General features: G+C 39.5%; 1 protein-coding gene across 3 annotated transcripts in view; it reads right to left on the reverse strand.

Annotated features, from left to right (window-relative positions):
- Window positions 1–2,659: 2,659 nt before the first annotated feature.
- LIN28B (lin-28 homolog B) overlaps window positions 2,660–18,533 on the reverse strand; it is a 97,889-nt gene continuing 82,015 nt past the window's right edge. For all 3 annotated transcript variants that reach the window (XM_083433602.1, XM_083433603.1, XM_083433604.1), the window contains one exon: window positions 2,660–10,216. In XM_083433602.1, coding sequence (XP_083289728.1) covers window positions 9,871–10,216 — 346 coding nt within the window. In that variant the 3' untranslated portion in view covers window positions 2,660–9,870. The remainder of the gene's footprint in view (window positions 10,217–18,533) is intronic.

Below are 18,533 nucleotides of genomic sequence, written 5' to 3' on the forward strand. Positions count from 1 at the left end.
CAAAGGAAAGCAGAGCAATACATTTGGCGCAAATCTGTTAAGGATGAGAAAAATATTGTGGCATCTTATCCTTGAAATTCACATTCAAATGACTGACAAAATCCAATGGTCTCTGAATTGGTTTGGTGATCTTTCCTCTTTTATTTTTTTGAGCCAATATGACTTCGATATATGAGAAGAGATTAGAAGAGATTAGAACAGTCTCTTGATAACAAGGCCAGCATTTGAAAACTTCAGCATGCGTCTGTCAGAAATAAATCCTGCCAGGCTAACCTTTATCTCTCTTGTTTGGGTTACTAGCTTATTGGATTGTAGAAAAGCCACAGACAAAAATTATCATGATTTCAGCAAAGCATTGGCTAAAAGTCCCCCATGGTATTTTGGTTTGCAAATCTGTTAAGTGAGGGAAAATGATAGTAACATCAGGTAGATTCACAGCTGACTGGAACACAGTACTCAGAGTGCTCATCAAGGTTGTTCTCATCAACTGGAGGGAGATTTTCAGTGGGATGCCACAGATACTTTTCAATATTTTAATCAATGACTAAGATAGGGATGGCTCGCCTTCTTTAGGTCAAGGGTCACACTAACCCACTGTCATCTCTTTGGGGGCTATGTATCAAAGTGGGCATGAGCAAAATGTGAAAGTGGCCAAGGGCGGCTTCTTTTTTACAAAGTAATGTTTGGGGAGATCTTGTGTTGCAAAACATTTTGGGATCACAGAATCGCAGCACAGGACTTGGTCAGTAAGACAAAAAGTATTTTATGTAAAAACCAGACAATGGAGAGAATCTATCAAATTTGCAGAGAACACAAAACACAAATAGACAACTAACATTTCAGAAGACCCGTAATATACCGTATTTTTTGCTCTATAAGACTCACTTTTTCCCTCCTAAAAAGTAAGGGGAAATGTGTGTGCGTCCTATGGAGCGAATGCAGGCTGCACAGCTATCCCAGAAGCCAGAACAGCAAGAGGGATTGCTGCTTTCACTGCACAGCGATCCCTCTTGCTGTTCTGGCTTCTGAGATTCAGAATATTTTTTTTCTTGTTTTCCTCCTCCAAAAACTAGGTGCATCTCGTGGTCTGGTGCATCTTATAGAGCGAAAAATACGGTAATTCAAATTGACCTTGATAGACAGGAAAACTGGGCTGAGAACAAGAATATATATTTTTTAGGAAAGACAATTGCAAAGTCTTGCACTTATGTGCACGTACATGTACACACACACACACACACAAATGCACAGTATAATATAAGGGATACCTGGCTTGGCAGCAGTATATGTGGAAATGATATTGAGACTGCGGATTATCACAAGTCTAATCTGCAGGGTAATGCATACAACTGCCCCAAAATGTTAATGCAGTTGTAGGCTACATTTCATACATTATTTGAAGTGTATACTCAATTTATGAAGCAATTATAATGTATGCATATGCTTAATAATAATAATGATGATGCCACCCATCTGACTGGGTTGCCCCAGTCACTCTGGGCAGCTCCCAACAAAAACAGTAAAACATAATACAATACAATATTGCAATACAATATTGTGCTCACCTCTTCACCGTTGCTTCTTCTCCAAGCCTTTGGTAGCCACAGACACCCAAGCAGCTCCCAGCTCGTACCAGCCTCACCACTAGCTTTTCCTCCCCACTGCAACCTCGGGAGTCCAGGAGAGGAAAAACTGGAACAAGACTTCTGGCACTTGTCTGGATCCTAAAGCACTGTGCTGGGCCCCACACCTTGTTGGGGTATGTGCAGAGTGCCCATTCAACACGCCTGCAGAATGTGCCAATGGAACAGAAAAGCTCCAGACAGTTCTAGGTTAGGTCAGTCCCTTTACTGACAGTCTAGAGCAGTTCCACAGATTGTAGGTTACCTACAGCTGTAATATTGTGTCCTTCCACAGCAGCATACAGTCTCCTTGCATTGTTCCAACACAGGCTAGGCTACAGGAAGGGGTCAAGTGCAAGCTTGCTCCAAACACAGGTGTAGTTATACTTGAGATTGTGCTGACTCGCTCTCACATGCTTAACTAGCTGCAGGTGCAGGAAAAACACACCCAAAATGAACCAGCAGTGCCCATCTGACTTAACCCTTTCATGTCCCTTTCCCTCTGCATGCATAAACCTTTGTCCATTAACAAGTGATCAGTTTTGGAATGGGACCTGGGAGGCAAGACAGCATTCAAATCCCCACTAAGCCATGAACTGGGGGACCTTAGGCCAGTCACTGCCCTTCAGCCTAACCTATCTCACAGGGTGGAGAGGCAGAACCATGTACACCACCTGGAGTTCCACAAAGGAAAAGATGGGACATAAATGTAATAATAAAGAAAATAAGAAGCCACAGTGGTTCATCCAAGCACTCATTTTTCTTTTTCTCTTAACATCCCTTGGTTACTATTTCCTTACCATTCTCAAAACCAAAGCATTCAAGTAGTATTTCTAAAGTGTTAACAATCTCCAACTTGGTTTGTCTTTCCTCTAGTTAACTGAGCATTAAGGAGGATGAATTCACATCAAGAAAATCTTCAGAAAACACAGGGAATTTAAGCTAATGCAAATGGTTTTCTTTAATAAAAAAAGATAAACACGCTCTCTCTTTCCCATCCTTCATGCACGTCGTAACAAAATTTCAGAAACCATTGGTAAATGCCAACGTTATATGTTTTATTTTTCATCATGTACTCTTTTTAAACCTCAGTCACAAATCGATGATTGATAGAAATAATAACAGTAGGCAATAGGCATTAAACAAAAATATATAAAATACAGGATATGTAGAAAGGCAATCAGTGCTTCAGTCCAATGAGACAGAGACAGTAAACATGTGAAAAATGGCCTTTAAAAAATCAACAACTCCCTGTCTTTTCTTTTAAAAGACTCAAACGATTCAAGTGATTTTTTTTAAAAAAATTATAGCTTGTAAACAAAATATGAATCAAAATGGACCATAAGGTAATCTATATACTACAGAGGATAGTTTTAAAAACACTAGATAAAAAGACAATATTCAAGACACATAGATATCTGTGTTCACTTTGGTCTCTGGCTATGGGTTTACCATTAGCAACATACAGATTCAAGCTACTCTGGTAATACTTGTGAAACCAGTTTGTTAGTTAAAAAGTAGTAAAATGCAAGAGGTAGTCAAAACCATCATCATGTTCTTCCTTAGTTAGTCTGCCCATTTTAGGTTAGCAACAATTGTAGCAAGTGTCCAAATACTTTCTAATATGCAGTTTATTGTAGTGGCTGTATCCTCAAAATGAACGTCAGAAAAGCCTAGTTGGCAACTAGTTTTATTGGAGGGGCACCAAGTGGATTAGGGCACCCTCAAAATGTTCAGTTGTTAGGCCCTGATGCTACTGAATCTGCTCCTCCACACCCCAGGTTTGTGTCTGGGCTTGGCAGTTAGGGGGCGGCAGAGACAGATCCTACTACCTCCAGGTGGCTGAATTTGGCCAAGGGATTGCAAATTGTTTCCCCCAACAAATACTGCTTAACAGAGCCACTGAACTACACACAGCTCCATGATCACAATAAAGAGTTTCCAGTGCCAACATCTTGTTACTAACCAGTCATGATGACAGAAGTAACACAACCAGGCTGTTCATATAAAACAGAAAAAAGACACATTTAACAAGTCTTCAAAAGCGAGCAAAGACAAAATAATGAAATCTCATTAAAGACATCTAGTAAAATTAAATTCAGTGCATCCGCACACACTTACACCTTTTCCCAAATTACTTTTATAACCATAACGCATGGGGAAGAAAAACACACACACATATATTTTTATGATAAACATTTCTTAGAGATAAATTAATTTAAATTAGCTTTAAAACTTAACGAGATCTTCCCATGTTCTTTATCATTTTTCTTACAAAGAAGGTCACACGGTCTATAAACACTTTCATAGGTCTCCATCCACAAAACGACATACTAGAAGTAACTTTGGGATAGCACTAGCACAAATGAAAGAAAGTTTTAAAAAATTGAGTAGCCTTTATTTGGCAAAATATCACATTTTTAGAGCCAATTTTAGTGCCCAAAGAGCACCTAAGTAATCATCCTGTTGTCTTTTCCCTTCCAGAATGGTCTTTCCAAGAGATGCTATGCAACTGTGCACATAGTATTTAGGGTCAATTCAGTGGCACAACCCCTGCTGACTTCAATATTGTGTCTGGAGAGGCTCTCCGGTTCTATCTATCACTTTATCGAAGATCAATTATGATATGTTTGTGGAGGGGAGGAGGGGCTCCATTCCTGGGGTCAGGGGAGACATGTGCTGGTTGGGAGCCCCACTTCATCTAATTTGACAAGCTTGTTGCTTGAAACATTGGCCCAGGGGTGCTGTTCAAACTTCATGCTGTTTAACGAAGTGGAATTTCAACAAAAGCTCAGGATACCATCCAGAATGAGAGTACAATAGATTCCTTAACATGATACTCAAATGGAAAACTGACCATTTGAACAAATATTTCAGGATGTTGACACCAATCTTAAGATCATTATTTTGGCTTGATTCAGATGCAACAGTCATGGTCCAAGAACAACAAGCCTTGCCCCTTCCCACCAGGAGACCAGCTTCAAAGAAGATATTAGCCCTGTTTGTCAGTGCATTTGGGAAGAATGCTCAAGCACATGAGAGGTAGAGCAGGTCATTATCTGCTGGCCATGCTCCTGTGCTGCCATCCAGAGAGGTGAGGTTTGAAGAAGGAAGTGCACTCTATATATGCAAGCTTCCCTTCAGGATTTAAAATCCAGATTGCACAGGGTTCTCAGTCAAAAGGGGAACCAACAGATGTAGAACCTACATATGGAAGCTACATATGTACATAGAACCAGTGCTTATATTCCTCATAAATTTTAGGGATGCTCTCATTTTCCTACTCATATTGAAATACTGTCCCTTAATGAGGCCAAACTTAAGGGTCACAAAATGCTTAGGGGTATGCGTACCCCAGAAAATAAGGACTGCATAGAACCTACACAGGGTTGGCAGTGGCTACAACCAATGTTAGAAATTAGCCAGGGGCCAGGCATGTTTTGCGACTGGTGTGGGTCCAATTGTGACCACGTGGAGATCTCTGGATGCCAGGCTGGCAACTGGGGAAAGCAAACGATCACTTAGAGAAGGATCTAGATTTTTTTCCTTGAAGCTTGATTTTGTTTTATTCTGGATTGTTTTATTTGATGTTTTAATGTTTTGTAAACCACTTTGAGATATTGGTCTAGATATTAAATTAATAATAATGATGATAATAAACTCCATTACAAAAACAGGGGGAAAGGCACCTAGACATTCCATTGTGGTGACTGTAACATAGGTTTAAGGTCCCAATTGGTGATTAGATTATATATCTGAGTTTCCAACACTGGCTACAACAGGAGCTGTGGCTACAGTCTTGCTCTTCCACTCTGTGCAACCATAACTGCATGAAACAGAATGTTTGAATTGGGCTAATGTGGTTTCTTAAACCAGTCTCTTAGTTAAAGCACTGCTTATAAACAAAGATCTGATCCTGGTTTGATCTTTAAACCAGTTTCCTGGTTCAACAAATCATGGTATCTTCTTCAAAGCTGAGCATAAAAGTGGAAGAGGGAAGGGAGAGTACAGGGACAAGGCTCATTCTCAAGTCTGACAAAACATGGCCTATTTGTCTGAAATTGTTATGTTTAAAGCTGGTTATTCAGATCTGGACCAGGTACTGATTGCTTACTTGGGCTTGCCCATAGTCAAAATACTAAAAGCCAGGAGTGCATATTTTCAAGAGTTGCTTCAAAGCAACTAGAATTTTTGGTGTGGCCCAGCTGGGTGGCAAATTACTTCACCAACTGAAGTGGGGTATGAGTGGAAATGTAATATTCCTTACATTTAGGAGTACACCCAGGTGTTGTGTGTGTGTGTGTATGCTGCTTATATTTATTTAAAGCAGATAATTTGAGTAATTGTTGGCCCAAACCAACATCACCTTGTTTGTAATTTAATTGTAATCCAGGGATACTCAATTATTTGCCACAGGCTGTTTCTTCCCCAGAAAATCGGTTACCTTCACATGTGGCGTTTGTGTGTGAAACAGCACCCATTTCCCTTTGAGGCAGAAAAGCAAATCTAAACTTTAAAGAGACTCTCACATCATTTCAAATGGACACATCGTGTTTAAATCACATACATATTTGCCCTAACATTTTGCAGTGAAAGCTGTATTAATTGCAGAATAATTTCAAAAACAACAACTGGTATGTACCATAGGATCAACAGCCACCTTTAAGTCCTAAACAGCATAAAGGTGTTGCTTCTGTGGCCAGTATGAGGTAGTTGTTTGCTTGTAAACAGAATAACTTTACTATCCCCTATGCAAACAATGTGGCTTGGAATTTCAGAAATGGTGAGGAGGTGCTCTGCTCACAATTCTGAAAGTCAGCTGCACTTGTGAATGTCAAGTCACAAACGTTCACTTAAAAACAGGAATACCACTGTACTTCTGTTTTAACGGGAAAGCATAAAATGCAAAAGGTTGATATTTTGAGTTATCAGAAACTCCTTTATATGTAAACAGAGGTAGCTACTATCATCAGCACATAACATGTATATATTATAAAAGGTCTCTTTTTGGTTTGTTTTGAGCAAGCAAGTAAAAGCAAGTGATCTGTAAAACAAAAATAAAAGAAGATTAACATGGCATTTTCCCTGAGCAAGGTCCTTTGTCCTGAGAAGGCTATTTTGTAATAATGACCATCCTCCGCTATATAAAAATAAAATGTAAACTTTTTAATAATAAGATAGGTTTGATAGGCTCTCAGCAATTCAGTCTGTGGCTGCTAGAATTTATTCATTTCGTAATAACTTCTGGTCTGGAATTTTAAAGTATGTAAACAGAGGAATGGCCAGTTTTCAAATCCACCATTTCCATCTTACTATATGTAATGGTCAAGGAACTTTGGTTTATATTTTCAAAGTGACCTAAGTTTAGCATTGTTGCTGTTTAACCCAGTTATCACACCTGCTAAAAGGTTATGCAATGCCACTTTGATTTGTCTACATAACTTAAATAAGTTTACAATCCTTACATAAGGCAAGGAAGTACTCCTCTATACATATAATCACATTCAGTATCGTCAAAAAAACAAACAAAAAACTTTTCATCGTAGCACACCAATAACTTCAGTATAAACCATTGAGATTCCCGCCCCCTCCCTCAAACACTGTCATGGAATTCAAGCAAAGGGACATAGGTTTTGTGTCTGTTACTGAGGTCGCTGAAACATATACATTTTCTGCGGTGAGGTGGGGGGTGGGGAGAGAGGTGGCGGCGGCAGCAGCAGCAGCAGGAGGAGGAATAATTCAGGGTTTGGGTCCTCCAGCAAGCAACAAATGTCTTCTCTGCGTAACTCCGATGCAGCGAATGGAGTTACATCAGACTTGACTGGAGGCCTATCAAAACAAGTCATATTGCTGTCAGTGAAACAACAGATAAAACGGTGCTTAGAAGATTCTGGTCAAAGCATTTCACAGTGCAATCCTACACAAGTCTAGTCACAAGGAAGTCCCACTGAGTTTGCATGGGCTTACTCTCAGGTAGGTGAGCAACGGGTTGAGGGGAAATGTTCCGGCAAGATTTTCATGGGAATTATTTTACACACAACCAAGTTTTCATTGGATTGTTCCTACAGCAGCTCCCACTGTCTAGGAGGCAAATAACTTAACAAGAAAAAAAAAATGCTTGCATCTTTCAGAATGGCAAAAAATGCAGCAAACACCTCAAAGAAAATGCTGGTAATGCACATGGGAGCTTTATGCATAATGATGTGTGACAATTTAGTAACGTGGCTTTATAGAAACCACACTCCAGCTAGCTGCAAGCACTGGCTACAGGTCCAAGGTCATTAACCGTGAGTAGCCTTAATGAATATTCCAGAGCCTATATGTCTATTAATATTAACACAGGGGATTGGTTGCAAAGTATTTAAAAAGAACACTTTATGTTCAATAGGATAAAGAAATATTCTAATGATCAACAGCTGAGTAGAAGAAACATATCTCTGGTGGACACGGCATTATTTTGGAGTTAATGATCAAATAATAGGCAGTCAATTGATTGATTGGCTTTCTAATCTCACTATAAATTGGAGTTTTCAACATCAAATCAGTTTGGCAACTCCTTCAGAAACTGTTAATAATCTGGTGTGCATGAAGATTACAATTTTAGTATTATTAAATTTTGAATTTTTAAAAAGGCTGAATTGCTACGCCCAATTTCCATGGGAGTAGGCCCCACTGAACTCAATGCAACTTACTTCTAAGTATACCTGGTTCAAAAATCCCATTGCACTGTAAATATTAAAGCTTGACATTTGTAACATTAAAAGGCCAAGTGGTCTAAGTCCAGTCTCTCAAAATAGAATCAAGACACAAAAAGCAAATCTTACCTGTGTTCACTTTTCAAAAGATGTAAAAATCTATTCACTTATATAGCATGTAATCAGTAAAAACGGACTCAGAAGAAAATGCTAATTGCTACTGCTGCCTTCATAACGCCTCAAGATTTGCACAAAATAAAGATTCAAGGTGGTATCTCAATACAACTCTAAACAATCATATCAATGTATACATTCTGCCTCAAAGTCACCTCACCTGCATTTAAACCATATTAATTTAATACAATATTTGAGATACCAGCACAGAAAACTACACATTCATAGTCTTTGGGGGAGGGGAAAGAGAGGGGAATACCTTTATTCTTTAAACATTTGTAGCAATTCTGAGGGTTATTTAAACCAAGACATTACCCTTCCAAGGTGAGAAGTTTATAAAAAGCAACGCTGTCCTGGATAATGGGAGCAAGAAATTATTATTTTTCAAAAGCCTTACCCTGAACCCTACAGGGGTGTCTTAATATCTTCAGTACCATGACCATGGCAATGGCAATTTTAAGTAGCAGAAATTCTTTGGGCTTCCATGAAATAACAGTTGTGATCTCTTCCCCACCCTTTCTTTTTCTTCCATAATAGCAATGATACATTAAAGAAAAATTCCAGGAATGCCTATTCAAAAATTACTCAGACTATTGCTTTCCAATGGGTATCCAAGGAAACAGAGTGTTGCATGTATACATTCAAGACATGCACAGAGTCAGAGATGGTTTATGAGGACAGAAATGAGCTGCAGGTTGCCTGCTTCTCCCACCCCCACCTCCCCTTCTGGCAAGGCTGCAATTCTAATGTTTGATTAACTGCAGGTTCAGCTGTATGTCCTGTGGTTTAAACCTGTACTATTTATAATCTTTTGTTCTGCTTGTAAGCGACTTTGAATGGGCATTCGCCCATAAATGCAGTCGAAAAACATTTTAAATTACAAATAAAAATAAACAAATGGCGGTTAATCTTAACTATGGTTTACTGAAATTAGCAGCTCATAACCCTCAATCTGAATTTGTTTCATTTCAAACAAGCCAGTTAAGATTAACCCCAGTTTGTCAGTGTGGACAAAACATCAAGCTGCAAATAATCAAGAAGAAAACCAGAAGCTTCCCAGCTCCTTGCAGCTGTGCTGGACAGGGAGGGAGGCAGCAGGGAATTGTAGGAAGTGTGTGATCCTAAGGCTTGCTGCAGCTTATCCTCATCACAGTAAGTCATGGTTTCTTGTGGCGTCTGAAGCAGCTGAATAATATAGAGGAAACTCAGTTCAAATGAAGTTTGCTTGGAGTGACTGGTCTGGTTGTTTTCAGAATGACCACAATTTTCTCAGCAGTAGTGAAAAGTTGAAGTTGGTTGCATGATATGTGGAATTATTCTCCTTGTGCTTGAATGAGGTAGACGTCCCAAGAGGGTAAAGGAGATGAAAGACAAAAGCTCTAAGTCTTTTTCCTTTTTTGAACAGAAGGCCCCTTCCGGCTCTGTTCTTCGGGCGATGGAGATAATTTACTCGATGCTCCAGCTTCTTGCGGTGACCTGCCTGAGCGTTCTAAGACATCTGCTCTTCCCTCCTGAGAATAGGATGGAGATGTGTAGCCATAAGCCCCTGAGGGCTGGGGATCTGCTTCGTATCTTCCCTGATAACTAGTGGGCTGCTGCAGAACAGTTTTATGTGGGCAGTTCGCCACCATGTGCATGATACTCTGACAGTAATGGCACTTCTTTGGCTGTGGAGGTAGTGTACATTCCTTAGCATGATGATCGAGGCCACCACAATTGTAGCATCTGCAAAAGATAAATATTTTCTTAAACTATAAGAGGCTTAACAGGTGCAATTTTTTGCTCTATGCATTAAAAAGTGGGGGAGGGGGTGCCTTATCTGCAATTGTTTGGGTGACCCAAGATGTTTAAGACTTATTTTAAAAAGGAAATGATTTCTTCGTTATTCAAAGGTGTCCTCAAATGAAAAATAGGATTTATGGGTCATTGTACATGCTTGTGCAATTTGGGAGTAGAACGAGAACGACCAATGCAGAGCCTGTGCTTCATGCCACCAAAGAGATTTTGACAACTCTCATACATCTGTGGCTTGTTCTAATTACTCATAATCTGGTAAGAAGTGTACCACTTTCCTGCTCCTTTCCAATACAAACAAAAGTGACCTGCACAGCTAGGCAGATGTCCATTACAGTTGCAGGTGAACAGACAGGCACTTACATATCCAGAGACTGTCTGCTGCGTGTCTTTGAGGCTGACGTGTGTGAGCATACATTTGATGCATGTTTGCTTGTATATCTACACAAGAATATATGAATAGCCCTACTGGATCAAACCAAAGTCCCATCTATTCCAGCATCCTTTCCTCACAGTGGCCTATGCGAAGACTGAAAGCAGGACATGAACAGGACCAGCAACTGGTATTCAAAGACATGCCATCTCCAATCTACCAGAGCAATGTCTGTCAATGGAGATTTGCCAATTCTCTTAGTGTTTACCTTAGTCCATAAGAAACAAGACAATGACATAATGAATTAAATGAAGAACTGGCAGTAACTAACTCTTTACGAAGTCCCAATTCAAAGATACTGTCAAGAAAACCACCTCACGGTCTACAAATAATATAAAATTCAGAATATACAATGAATCATGGAATGGATGGTGGTCAGCAAAGAACCGTAGGCATATTAGAAAAATGAACTGATCTATGAAGTTTATCTTTCCTACATGTTATTTTACAGACCAATATGGGTAGGGGAAGAAGTGTAGAAGATTCAAGCAAAATTTTAACTGAGCTAGGCAGGGAAAGAAAAATGTGCAAGGACGGGACCAGCAAAGATAAGATGGTGGGGGGGGGGGGAGAGAAAGGTGAGGGAAAGATAACAAGGGTTCATGGGAGCAAATGATACTACAAGTATTGAGTCTTTTAATTGTTTATTTCTTTACACTGTCTGTATGCATCGTCAGGAAGGAGAAGATAGATGTACCAGCAGGAATGCTGGATTGGCTCCACTGGTGTGTTTGCACTGCACTGACCTGCCCGCTGTTCCACCTCTCCCCCTTCCCCTCTCCATCCTGGTATTCAGCAGCAACCCAAGTGACTGGAGGTCAGATGAGCACTGCTGCCTCCCTGTGCCACCCAACAATCTCATACTCTGGATAGCTTACAACAGTGAAGCATTAAAACAGCACAAAAGTCAGCAATTGTCAAAAGCAGCAAAGATTTCAGCAGCAGCAAATTAAAACAGTATCGCCTAAAGCACAAAGATGATATAAAATTCAATGGACTAAAAGTATCTTGTGGACCGTCCTGAAACCTGTGGGTAGAAGGGAGGCACATAAATTTAATTAAATAATAACAGATGCATCTAAAAAGCATGAGGATATAAAAAGATCTTCTCTTGGTGTGGGGAAAAAATAAAGTTTCTAGAGAGCCTGCTTAGGAAGGGTGATAACCCAGGTAGGTGACACCACAGAAAAGCCTCTTTTGGCAATTGGACAATCAGTTTATAAAAGGTGCTTTGAGTCACTATGATTATTTGTGCCTCTAATGGCAATGCAGGATCAATTAGCATCTATTAGTACCAATGAGCATTCCCAAACTATGTACCTGATCCTGTTCTCAAAGTGTCAGTGGGCACAGGAAATTTCTGTGACTTTCCTTAAGCTAATTTATCTCATGATCCGAGCAAGCCCATGTCTTTAACAAAGCATCCAAAATACTGCAAGAATTTTGAAACAAACTATACCAAAGGAACTTTGCACAAACAGCACTAAGTTATAGGATAACAATAATGCCAATATGAACTCTCACACAAACGTATTAAACAATGTTATACATTGTATTGCATTATACATTCCAATAATTTTGAGTGTGAATAGGCCTCCACTGAACAAGAGAAAGTGAACCAGGGGGTCAGTAATAAAAGAAACAAAGGAAATCTTTGGCCATGGGTTACTGAGATAAAGATACTTTATGTGTTTAATCTTTTTGAATGTTTAAACATACTCCACTAGAGGGCAGCAAGAATCTAAACAATTGCCTCTCTCTTGCAGTTTTAAAATCATCATTATAGTATTGGCACACGTCGGAGGGTTCGGATTAATTTTATCTATTCATATGCTTGTTCAGTGATTTAAAATATGCCTAGGCCACTCTGCTAGAGAGCAAGTGGTGGAAATATCACACCAAAGCTTTCCAAACATTGGTTGGAGCACATATACAGTAATTGCTCCCAGCACCTTACAGTGAAGGCATCGTTTGCTGCCTGCGTTGCATCTGCTGCTAGCAGTCCAGCGGAGTTCTTCAGAGTGGTTTGGAGGTTACTGGCCCCCGAGGAAGTAAAGTTTTTGAAAGCATTCTAGGGTGAAATTGCTGGGTGCTGTGATACCATAGCTAGTCCATAACCACATGAGATGTCAACCCACATTTAACCAAGTTTTATGGGAACAATCTCTTGGTAGCTCGGTCGGCAGAGCATGAGACTCTTAATTGCAGGGTCATGAGCCCCATGTTGGACAAAAGATTCCTGCATTGCACGGGGTTGGACTAGATGACCCTTGTGGTCCCTTCCAACTCTACAATTATGTGATTCTATGACAAGCTGCTTGTGACTATGCATCTGACCACATGCCTGTTTCTGATGGTTAATATAAACTATCAAGCAGAGCATGACTAGATGAGTCCAAAGTGTTAATTTATCATTATTCAATGGGGTGGTGCCTTCTGCTTTGAATCTACTAGTATGTGATAGTTGGGTTTTTACTGGTTACTAATATGCATTTTCTTGGGAAGGAGATTGAGAATGTTGGAGCAGCTGCAATCCTTCCTAGTTGAAACTGATTATCTAGACCTATTTCAGGGGCTTGAATTGCCTTTGTTGCCATGGGTGTAGCCAAGGTGGCCAGGGGGGCAGCTTCCCCCCTAAATCAAGTAAATTAATAAAAATACTTAACAGAGGTTCTGCCTCCCCAACACAAAGTCTGCCCCTCTAACCTAACCCCTGGCTATTCCCATGTTTGTTGCCTTTGTCTTTCCTTCATTCGGAGAGGGACGAGGGGAGTGAGACCTTGCTTCTATTCAATCTCTCCATGTTTTGATACCATTGACCATGGTATCGTCTTGAACTAGCTCTACAAGATGGGCGTCCAGGGCACTGTTTTTATATTGATTCCAGTCTTACATGGTGAGTCTGTTCCAGAGAACAGCATTGAGGAAATGATCTTTGGCTCCCTAGCATCTGTGTTATGGGTTGCGTCAGGACACTATTTTGTCTCCGGTGCTATTTAATATCTATATGAAGCCACTGATCATTAAAGGATTTAGAGCAAAGTGTCACTTGTATGCGGATGATATGCCGTTCTCTTTCTCTGTAAGCACCACCCTACTGTGTAATGATAAATTCATCCTAGTTCTGCAGCAATAAAACTGCTAGCACATTTGAAAAGTTAAGCATGCTCTGGCATGGTTTCAAACTGGATTGGGGATTGCATGTTTGGGGGGGGGGGCGTTGGGCTGGATGACTCTGCTTAGCTTTGCAAATGTGCTATCAGTTTTACTGCTGTACCACCTGCTTAACAACACTACTCCTCTGACACGGTTTGTACTACAAGCCAGGCTTTTAGTGTTACAGCTCCAGCCCCCTGGAATCAGTTGCCAGCTGAAATTAGACAGACAATTAACATCCTGAAGTTTAGACAGCTACTGAAAATATTTGTTTAGAGTCTTTCCCTGAACTGTGAAACACTTAATAGGTTTATAAAATAAACTGAAAAGATATAAGGACAAGAAGTGCAACCGTCCCACCCATTTTGATTAGCATAGTGGTGTTATAGTAGCATCATGTGATTGACAAGTGGGTTGATCCACCCGCCTGCCAAAGTTGGGCCATGGGATGGGGCAAGCCAAAAAAGTTCCCTGCCCCTGGACTGTAACATGGTTAGGAGCCCTCTTTAAATTGGATTTAGTAGCTGTCCCCTACTAAATATGCTGAGTCCTACTGATCCATTAAGAACACCAGAACTGAAGATAAGCTTGTCTACCTTCTCTGATAGATGTTTCCCTTCAATTTCAGTAAATTTGTTAAGCTTCCTTCACCTTTTAATGAACAAAGGCAGAGAGATTAAATTTCTGCTCATCAAAGGAACCTAAGATCTCTCTGCAATTAGAAGTAGTTTTGGAGTTGTTTCTCAAGGCTTGCTTTTCGTATTGACCACAATGCCCCACTGGGGACCTTAGCAGCTGGTGGGGGGCATTTCCTTTTCACAGAAGGAACAAACCTTATCATAACACTTAGACAACTGTTGCAATCTTCATATGATGCAGAGTTCCATGGTCCACTTTGTCAGGAGGGACCATTGCTAACTTCATACAGTTTTATACAATCTTGAGGGAAACTGACTTTGTAAAGGGGGGAATGGACAACTAGTCCAATCCAATTAAACTTTTTATTGCACTAGCCCTAGGCCGTGGCATCATTCAGAAGGAGAACGACAACAAAAAACAACAACAAAAACCATAAAAATCATTGGGCACCACACATACAATAAAACCACGGAACAATAAAACCACATACAATAAAACCACGGCTACTAAAATTATTTGTTGCATTAAATAGAATAGAGTAGCAGAAGATTCTCAGGTAAGATATGGACAACTACAGTGGTACCTCGGGTTAAGTACTTAATTCGTTCTGGAGGTCTGTTCTTAACCTGAAACTGTTCTTAACCTGAAGCACCACTTTAGCTAATGGGGCCTCCTGCCACCGGAGCACGATTTCTGTTCTCATCCTGAAGCAAAGTTCTTAACCTGAAGCACTATTTCTGGGTTAGTGGAGTCTGTAACCTGAAGCATATGTAACCCGAGGTACCACTGTAGTCCTTATTTTAAATGGGGGGGGGGGAATTATACCAGATATTTTGGAAGGACTACTCTGAAGAACTTTGTGTGGGTGGGGGGAGAGATTGAGCTTGGGGCAGATGAGAGTTGGAGAATCAAAATACTGACACTTTCTACATGGCAAGTAGCACTCTCTACATGACAAGTGGGGCATTAACTATCCATTATGCTGCCTGTTGGCCTTTGTTATGTAACAGAACAAGGACTTTGGTGATGTGCTGAGCCACCCACTACCCTCCCTCCCTTTTTCAGACTTCCAAAAGGTTTTGGGGAACATATAGATGCTTGGCTCACTGTGTAGCAGGAGACCATGTACCTTCTATGCAGCCCCACGACTCTCTGTGTAGTGAGGAATTTTAGGATCAGAGTTGCATCTCCAAACAGGAGGGAATTTAGTCAGTTGCCATATTGTAGTAGGCTCCATGGTGGCTATAATACTTTCTGAAAGCCTTGTTGATAAAACTGTCCTCAATCCTGCTCCCCAAACCACCAAGATTTCACAATGCACAACAAACTTGAAGCAATGCTGTGGAACATCTTATAGACTAGTGTGAACCAAATTGCATATTTGTCTGCCTAGAAGCTCATGAGCTAAGGCAATAAATCTACTTTATATGACATAGCAGAAAAAATTAGATGTGATACAGGAACTGAATTTGGCGGACCATGGTCCTTTTGCTTAATAAAATAAAATAAAATAAAACCACATTCACCTGTGCATATTCAGAGTAATCCATATTCTGTGCTACTGCTTCCCAACTAACATTTGCTCAAGATCTTTGTTTTCCAAATACTAGAAACCAAATAAATAACTGCTCTTTGAGTTTGGAGTGGAACCCAAAATAGGCAAAATTCATTTATAGACTATACCATTTTTAATTTGCTCGTATGTTATATCTTTACTCCATGCAGCATTAATATCTAAGTAAATATATTTGCTAGATTTTCCTCAGTAATTTCATTTGTTTGTCTAAATAAGGATTCATGCCTGCCCTCCCTGCTTTCTCAACCAAACATTCTGCTATTACTTTGGCTTCTGTGTCTATTTGGTTACAGCAAGACAACTTAAAACCATCCCCTTCACCACAGCAAACAGACCCATTTCTTAAGGGTTGTTAAGGAAGGAAATATAAATGTCTAGGTTGAAATGTACGAGGAAAGAATTAGTTCAGTCAATATCACTACCCTCATTTTTCTTCCTGTGCTAGAGAAGATTGGACTCAAAGTATTACCTTTACTAGGGAAGGAAATTCATTCTGAAAAATCTATAAACTCCAGTTAAATGACAAAATAAAGTTAACATTTTTATGGGAACACATATTTAGGTCAGCTGCTTTTGTTTAGGTTCATATACACCCAGAAGCACAGTACAGCCCCCACTCTTTTCTTTGAGAGTTCTAAAGTAGGCTAAAGTGTTTCAGCAGCAGAAAAGAGGTAGGCAGCAGCCATGGACAAATCAATTTAATCAGTCACTATGGTATGTACTGCCGTTATCCAATTCACTGAACCATTTCACCTTCCCAATTGGCCAGCTGTCAGGGCTCTTGATTCTACTCAAGGGGGCCTCATCAACCTTTGCAGATCACATGGGTTTACCCTTGACAGATAAATAAAAATAAAGAAAGTTTGGGGTTTATTTATTATTTGCAAATAAATGCAGCTTGAATTTTAGACTCTCCACTTCCCTTCTAAATAAAACACTTTGTAATTAAGATCCAGTACTTCTTGTTTGTCACTTAGCAAACAGACTTTGTGGTTGAAAGACTGCATTGTGTTGCACATTCGCTGATTTAAAAACGTTAGGATTTATTTTCCTATCAGTTCACAGCCATTTCCTGAAATATCTCCATTCTCTAGGAATTTAACCAAAATGAAAATGGGTAACTGCTTTGACTGCACAAATGATGCAACATAGCATCACCTGTGAATTAATAAAATTGGGCAGGGGTGGGAATAAAGGTTCAAAAGAATTGAACTCTTTTTAGACAGTGTTCCTTAACTATATACACTGCAGCTTCAGAAACTTACTCTGTTACAACACATAAAATACACAGTTTAACTTTTCATGTGGTATATACAAGGCTATAGTGAGTACTTTATGCACCATAACGGGACTGACATCAGAGTAAACTCTGCACTTAAAAATAGCAATTTAATGGTTTATGTAGCAGAGAAACTCAAAGTCATTTAACTTGTATTTTACCCTAAACGTTTCTAAAATAAAAAAGGGGGAAATTATTTCTCTTATTGTTTCACTGGGGGGGAAAACTCCAGCTAAGAGATGCAGCCCTTTCCCCCAAAACATTCAGAAGATAAAGTATACAAAGAGATGACAGGTATCTTAAAAAGCATTTAAAAGCTGGTTCATCAGACCTAAAGCCATGACCCTAATTCAAGGTTGCCTTTCATATCCAAAGAAAATATTGCAGAAAATGAACAGAGCCACTCATATATTTACACTGTTGCTGATTTGCCCCAGATCTCTAAATATATCCCTTCAAAATGTACCTATTAGTGTATACAAACTAGTGAATACAGTACTAGTTTGTTTTCTTTGACACAAAAATTAACATGTTGGCTGATTCTGAAAGCTACAATGAGGCATTTTCATTATTTGTATAAATAATGGCAAGTAAATGTAAAAGATATCCATATTTCAGAGTGGAAAGGAACTGGTTGTATTTACTTTCTTTCTTTTATTATCATTTTATTATTTAGTTATTATTTTCGATTGTAACACAAAAAGAAAACATTTCACAAGTCATTCTACAGTAATTCTAACATTTTGAACCATGACTCCCCCCCCCCTCTTTCTGCGGTTCCTTAAAATTGTTTCCATATTTCCCTGCATAAGAACAGGTTGAATTTTCTGTCCTCAGTACATGACAGTGAGCTACTGAGTGCAAACTTTTAAGGAATTCTTACACACAACAATAAAAAAGTTCTCAATAATTTTCATATCACAGAACTCGTCATATCTCCAGTTCCTAGAGATAATAGAACTGATACACATTTTGAAACTATTTTAAAACCATTTTGAAACTTGTCAACCACTGGACCAAAGAAGTTGCTTGTCTATTAAGTCAGGTAAGAAAAACGAATTCATTCATGAAATGTGATTACCGGTAAGTTTTATGCTGTTGAGCTGGGAAGATACTTCTATTTCCTATCCTGAGCTGCTGGCAATTGGGCAGTGGAAAATTTAAG

This window comes from Podarcis tiliguerta (genome assembly GCF_965153285.1).
Source record: "Podarcis tiliguerta genome assembly, chromosome: 3".
Lineage (NCBI taxonomy): Eukaryota > Metazoa > Chordata > Lepidosauria > Squamata > Lacertidae > Podarcis > Podarcis tiliguerta.